Here is a 6,667-nt window from a genome sequence, read left to right as displayed (position 1 = left end):
TGTATAGTGCTTAGTTTAAAAAAAAAATCTGTTCTAGTTTTTATAGTCATGTAGTTTATTCCAGCCTTAAAACATACTTTGTAGAAATCTTTAAGATGAATCATGGTCGAATTGTTTTTATTCAAATTTATTCATTTTACATACATACAATATAAGCAACAGCAATTTCACAGGATTTGCAGTAGGCAGATAACAGGAATAACAAGCATCAGACTAAATACTATCAGACTAGACACTGAATAGCAAGGTCAAAGGACGTCAATGCCAGTTGCAGAAAGGACATTCATGGTAAACAGAAACTTTGCATTTATATGAAACTTCAAAGTAATTGTGCCCTAGTGGTGTTAAAACAGTGGAGCAGTCAGAAAGCGTCCAGCGCTCATGTTTTATGAATATTTAAATATCTGATTGTCACATCATTTAGGGGTTGAGTGGCGTAGATGATGCTGTCATCGGAAGTTGGTTGCTTATAGTCATTCTCTGTCGTGTTTGACATCGTAACATACCCATAATGGCTCTCCTGAACCTGCAGTCAACAAATACAACTTATTAGTAAAAAAAAAAAAAAAAAAAAAAAAGTGACATATTATAACAAAGATGTTACATAGAGGCCTTACTTCTTGTTGGCAATGACATAGATGCAAGGATTGTAAAAGGTGGAGGACTTAGCAAAGAGTGGGGCAATTATGGCCATTGGGGCTGGAATCTTTTTGGGGTCTCCAAATGATGCCCACAAGCACACAATCGAATATGGAGACCAGGCAGCCAGGAACATCACTATCATCACAATAGACATCTGTACAAATAAAGGAGCATTCAGAAACTGAACTAAAGAGCAAACAAAACCTGTATACAGTACGGACCAAATGTTTGGACACACCTTCTCATTCAAAGAGTTTTCTTTATTTTCATGACTATGAAAATTGTAGAGTCACACTGAAGGCATCAAGGGCTATTTGACCAAGAAGGAGAGTGATGGGGTGCTGCGCCAGATGACCTGGCCTCCACAGTCACCGGACCTGAACCCAATCCAGATGGTTTAGGGGTGAGCTGGAACGCAGACAGAAGGCAAAAGGGCCAACAAGTGCTAAGCATCTCTCTGGGAACTCCTTCAAGACTGTTGGAAGACCATTTCAGGTGACTACCTCTTGAAGCTCATCAAGAGAATGCCAAGAGTGTGCAAAGCAGTAATCAAAGCAAAAGGTGGCTACTTTGAAGAACCTACAATATGACATATTTTCAGTTGTTTCACAATTTTTTGTTATGTATATAATTCCACATGTGTTAATTCATAGTTTTGATGCCTTCAGTGTGACTTTTCAGTGTGATTTTCATAGTCATGAAAATTAAGAAAGCTCTTTGAATGAGAAGGTGTGTCCAAACTTTTGGTCTGTGTTGTATATAAATAATTATTCTTAATATTTAATATACTTTTTTAATTCTATAATTTTTTCCTCCCTTTTTTACTTAATTTTTAAGTTTAAGTTTATATGTCTCATGTAATATTTATTTTTTATTTTATTTCAGCTTTACTACAGTTACCTGCATGTGTCATATTTCTCCAAAATGAAAGAAAGAAAGAAAGAAAGAATGAATGGAAATAAAAAACAAGTAGAGATAAAAAGGAATAAATTAAATAATTAAATAAAATGTAATAAATACTGCTGGTACTACCTTGGTAACGTCCATCTGATCTGACCAATCAATATTGATGCTGTCCAGGCAGTTACTGGCTTTGTACCTCTTCACAGTAACGGAGATGTTGTAGTAACAGTAGAACATGACCGCCAGAGGAATGATGAAGTTGACAGTGATCACAGTCATTGTGTAGGACACAAAAGATCTGAAATCAAGCGGGATTAGTCCCACTCCAATAATATTCACAATCTCTGAAGAAAAGATTTACAGAGTGTGGTAAACCAATAAGGCCTGTAATATCAATCTAGACTCACGTGTCATTGTTCCTCCAGTTGATGGTGCAGGTGGCTCCTGTGGGGTCAGGAGCATATCCTGCCCAACCAACGATGGGCATCGATGACCAAAACACAGCATTCAGCCAAGAAGCGGCAATTAGAAGTGTGTATGACGCTGTTGTCAGCTTCTGTCCTGTAATATAAAAAACACATCAATAGATTGCCTAATGCACTTGGCCCCTGCCTTTGAGTAACGAATAAAACACAATGACGTTAACCTTCCGCTACGACAATGATAGTCTTTAGTGGTTCATATTTCAGGCAGGTAGTTAAATGGATACAATCATACCTATGTCAGGTCGACTTATGGTAAGGTATCGGTCAATGGCAACCACAGTAAGCAGTCCGATACTGGCCATACCGAAGAATATATTCAGGGCAGCATAGATCTATAAAAGAAGCAACAAGTTCTGCTGTTGTTTACATGTAAGAATAGTAGCCAAAACTGTAAAAGTAATAAAAGAAGCAAAAATGTCACTGTTGGCAGTATCTTTTACTCTTATTTCTTTGGGGGGAAATAGCAATATTACAAATATAAAGCAAGGTTAATTCAGGTTGAAATTTTTAATTTAGAGTGTTTCCCCCCAAAACTTGATCATTTCTAATATTTGTTTAAAATAATACTCTATACTTCCTCAAAAATATACTTATATAAACTGCACCAGATAAAATTTTAGAGCAAATATTACATTTATACTTTTATCAGAATAGCTAAAAAACAAACAAACAAAAAATGAGTACAAAAAATAAGGTGTGCTTTATACTAGATCTTTTAAAAAGAATTAAAAAAAAAATTCTTAGGACATTCTTACTCCACTAAAAATGCTCTTTAGCTATGATTATATTCACAGTATTGCTTAATTATACAATCAAAATGACTTGTGTTTGCTAATGTGTTGGTTTGTGCACACCTGGCAGCCTGTGTAACCAAATTTCCAGCTCCCGTGCAGGTCTGAGGCTGCTGACATGGGGTAACCAATACCGGCTATGCCAATGTCAGTGACAGCCAGATTGATAATGATAGCATTCGTGGCTGTACGCAACTCTCTGAACTTCACAAACATCAGCAGCACCACAATGTTACTAGACAGACTGACCACTCCTGCCACCAGAGAGAAAGAAACACAGACAGGGAGAAGAGGAGGTTAAGACATCTGTGAACACATACAGACGTTGTCTCATAAATATTTCCATTCAAAACATTTCCCGTTTTCAGTTTTCACACACACACCCACACACACACACACTTGTGCTGGTTACCTCAAACACTTGGCTGAATCTGTAAATGTCAGTTTCAAGAACTGCTTAAAAACATGTGCTGTATCTAATAGTATAGGCCTCATCCGCCTTATTGAACTTTTACTTAATAAGAAGATGCCAACTCAAAAACTTGACAAATACTAGAATAGTTATTTAAAAGTGGCAGTACATTTATAACTGACTGGTAACATCAAATACACCAAGCACACACACACAATCTGCACTTTACCTGCCGTTATGAGATATGCAGCAACAATACTGTGTTCTGTTTGTGTGAAGGCGCTCTTTTCACCATATACAGTCTCAGCAGAAGCATTCAGGAATCCAGTTGTCATCTCTTTGTCACACATAATCATATATATACCACTCAGGATAAAATTCACATCTGTTCAAACTAAATTATCTGGCTTGAAAGAATTTGAAGTCCAGACTCCCCCTCTCTTATGTAGAAGCAGATCATGAAACTGTGTGTGTGTGTGTGTGTGTGTGTGTGTGTGTGTGTGTGTGTGTGTGTGTGTGTGTGTGTGTGTGTGTGTGTGTGTGTGTGTGTGTGAGTGTGTGAGTGTGTGTGTGTGTGTAGAAGGTTATGGGGTGATTGAGGGAATGAGGGGCTGGAAAAGCATTGGCCTGGATTACAGTATGTTCTCTAATTATATTTTCTGCTTGGTTTGTGAGGACTGAGGAAACCGTTGTTTGGTACTAATCCTCACATTAAAGCTTCTCATTCCATGCAACAGAAAAGCTTTCTTGGAATGTGGAGTGCATATCATTAACATAATTCACTTTTTTTTTTAATAAGAAATGTGCAATAATATATTGATAAGCACGATTCAGACTATTCAAACATTTAGTAACGTTATGTAATGCAGATAATTAAAACACGTCTTGCAGCATTATTGTTATTTCAAGAATGTCAAGTTTGGATTAAACAGCTTGTTTAAGATGAAGTGGAGCTTGTTAACTTGTGGTCTATTAATAAGTACATTTCGCTCATTGTTATAACAGATTAAAAATAGAATTATGATATTTAGACTAAAAACACTTCTAAAAATAAAGGTTCCAAAAGGGGATTTTGCAGCGATGCCATGGAATAACCATTCTGGCAATTTTCTTTAAAAAGTTAAAAGAAATTCTTAAAAGAAATATATATTTTTCTTAGTGTAAAGAACATTTTACTAATCTGAAGAGCATTTTTCCACTGTTAAGAATCTTTTGTGCAGTGGAAAGGTCTATGGATGTCAAAGAAGTGAAGTGAAGTGACATTCGGCCAAGTATGGTGACCCATACTCAGAATTTGTGCTCTGCATTTAACCCATCCGAAGTGCACACACACAGAGCAGTGAACACACACACACACTGTGAACACACACCCGGAGCAGTGGGCAGCCATTTATGCTGCGGCGCCCGGGGAGCAGTTGGGGGTTCGGTGCCTTGCTCAAGGGCACCTCAGTCGTGGTATTGAGAGAACTGTACATGCACTCCCCCCACCCACAATTCCTGCCGGCCCAGGACTCGAACCCACAACCCTTCGATTGGGAGTCCGATTCTCTAACCACCAGGCCACGACTTCCCCTTAAAAAGGTCACAGATGGAGTCACTGACGTCAATAAAGAAGTATATTTCACCAGACATTCTATAATTTATAAATATAAATCTATAATTTATTTAAACAACTAAGACAACTAACTATTAAACTTTTACTAAGACCACAGCACCGTGATGCAAGATTTATTATATTTATTATTATTAGAGGATTTTGAAAATAAATTCAAAGCCAAATGGCCATATAAACAGTATACAGCAGATCATAAAATAAATAAACAGGTTATATATTAAAATTGACTGAATGGTTATGAGAAAAGAAAAAGTTTACGTAACACTACAGTACATTTACATACAAGCTTAGTCATTTTTTAATTTCCATCTCCTTATTATCAACATATTATGATTATAGACATTAAAATGACTTTATATAAAAAAGGGCTGAAGATAAATTCGCATTACTAATTTCAAACATAAACCCCCCCCAAAACTCTCTTTGACATAAACAGCAACTCCAACATCATCCACTAGATGGCCACGGACTCTCCAGGACGTGACGTTTCAACGGATATTACGTGCACGGAAAGGTTTTCAGTCATGTGATGATTGCACATAAACAAGCGAAGAACTTTATAATAAAAGTGGGTTAAAGTGAAGGTAATGCGTACTATGATTTTAATGTAATTTACTAGATTAGGAATGGTGCATGTTAGTTGGACTTTGCTTTTTAAACAAGACAATGAGATGCATCTGTCAGAATTTCTTGTTATCTCGTCTTCTGTAACGTTACTCTTTTCGCTTCAGGGTGCAGCAGGGTGAGCTAACGTGAAATAGTCAATCTAATAGCTATGGCAGATGTGAGTATATTTGTGATGCATTTGCTTAAATGTCTTTTTTTTCTTAAAAATGTTATAATGGGTTTAATTATTACAGAATCTGAGGAGTTATTTGTATAAACAACTGCCAAGGTAACGTTAAATTCTTTTTTTTTTTAAATCCATAATGCATTGAGATATTGGCTGATTCTTCTTCTCTGTCATCAGTGTTGAAGGACTCCATGCTATAGTGGTGACCGATAGAGATGGAGTCCCTGTAATCAAAGGTAACAGCATCAGCTCTGAGCTCCAGGTCTTTTGGATGTCTGCTAAATCTTTAGCTGAGATTTTGCTTGTTTTTCCTTTTAGTTGCCAATGACAATGCTCCTGAATATGCTTTGCGGCCAACGTTCCTGTCCACCTTTGCATTGGCAACTGACCAGGGCAGCAAGCTGGGTTTGTCCAAAAATAAGAGCATCATTTGTTATTATAACACTTACCAGGTACTTTCTTTACAGAAATTAAAATACATTTGACATACTACTTGTTAAGAATTTCTCATTTTAATACATTCTGTGATTTCATTGGCAGATTGTACAGTTTAACCGATTACCCTTAGTCATAAGTTTCATTGCAAGTAGTAATGCCAACACAGGTGAGTCTCCACAGGTAGTACGAAAGCCACAGAGCTGCTTTAGTAGTATGTTCATTATAATAACAGGTCATGATCAATTTCCTTATTTTTCATATTTAGGTCTGATCTTCAGTCTTGAGAAGGAACTGGTTCCTCTGATTGAAGAACTAAGGCAGGTGGTGGAAGTAGCTTAGCAGTTATTCATCTCAGCACCTAAGGACATGTGGATGAGGATAAAAGAGCCACGATCTATCACTCATCCAGTCTGATGTCTTGATGTCGTAGTTCATACACACACACATGTACATACATAATGTTGGATGGTCTTGATGCTGTATGTCTTTTACGAATGTAACCTGTTCCTTTTTGTCTCCTCATTAATAAATGTATCTAAAGCTTTGGTTTACAAAAATAAATTGTTTATTGACTTCTTATACATTTCT

General features: G+C 36.8%; 2 protein-coding genes across 2 annotated transcripts; one reads left to right on the top strand and one right to left on the bottom strand.

Moving 5' to 3' along the window:
* Positions 1 to 100: 100 nt before the first annotated feature.
* On the bottom strand, positions 101 to 3,697 carry LOC132111176 (visual pigment-like receptor peropsin). The gene is made up of 7 exons (XM_059518335.1): positions 3,463 to 3,697; positions 2,885 to 3,075; positions 2,263 to 2,362; positions 1,953 to 2,106; positions 1,675 to 1,843; positions 618 to 796; positions 101 to 526 (listed from the first exon to the last, which is right to left on the bottom strand). Exons 1-7 carry the CDS (start codon positions 3,587 to 3,589, stop codon positions 421 to 423), a joined length of 1,026 nt encoding a protein of 341 aa, XP_059374318.1. The 5' UTR covers positions 3,590 to 3,697; the 3' UTR covers positions 101 to 420.
* Positions 3,698 to 5,464: 1,767 nt separating this feature from the next.
* On the top strand, positions 5,465 to 6,640 carry LOC132110816 (ragulator complex protein LAMTOR3-like). The gene is made up of 6 exons (XM_059517791.1): positions 5,465 to 5,632; positions 5,709 to 5,743; positions 5,819 to 5,877; positions 5,960 to 6,093; positions 6,182 to 6,245; positions 6,345 to 6,640. The coding sequence occupies exons 1-6, from the start codon at positions 5,624 to 5,626 to the stop codon at positions 6,416 to 6,418; spliced, it is 375 nt and encodes a 124-aa protein (XP_059373774.1). The 5' UTR covers positions 5,465 to 5,623; the 3' UTR covers positions 6,419 to 6,640.
* The last annotated feature ends 27 nt before the right edge of the window (positions 6,641 to 6,667 follow it).

This window comes from Carassius carassius, chromosome 30 (genome assembly GCF_963082965.1).
Source record: "Carassius carassius chromosome 30, fCarCar2.1, whole genome shotgun sequence".
Taxonomy (NCBI): Eukaryota; Metazoa; Chordata; class Actinopteri; order Cypriniformes; family Cyprinidae; genus Carassius; species Carassius carassius.
Note: the sequence above shows the minus strand (reverse complement) of the source record. Positions and strands in the feature narration are given on the sequence as shown.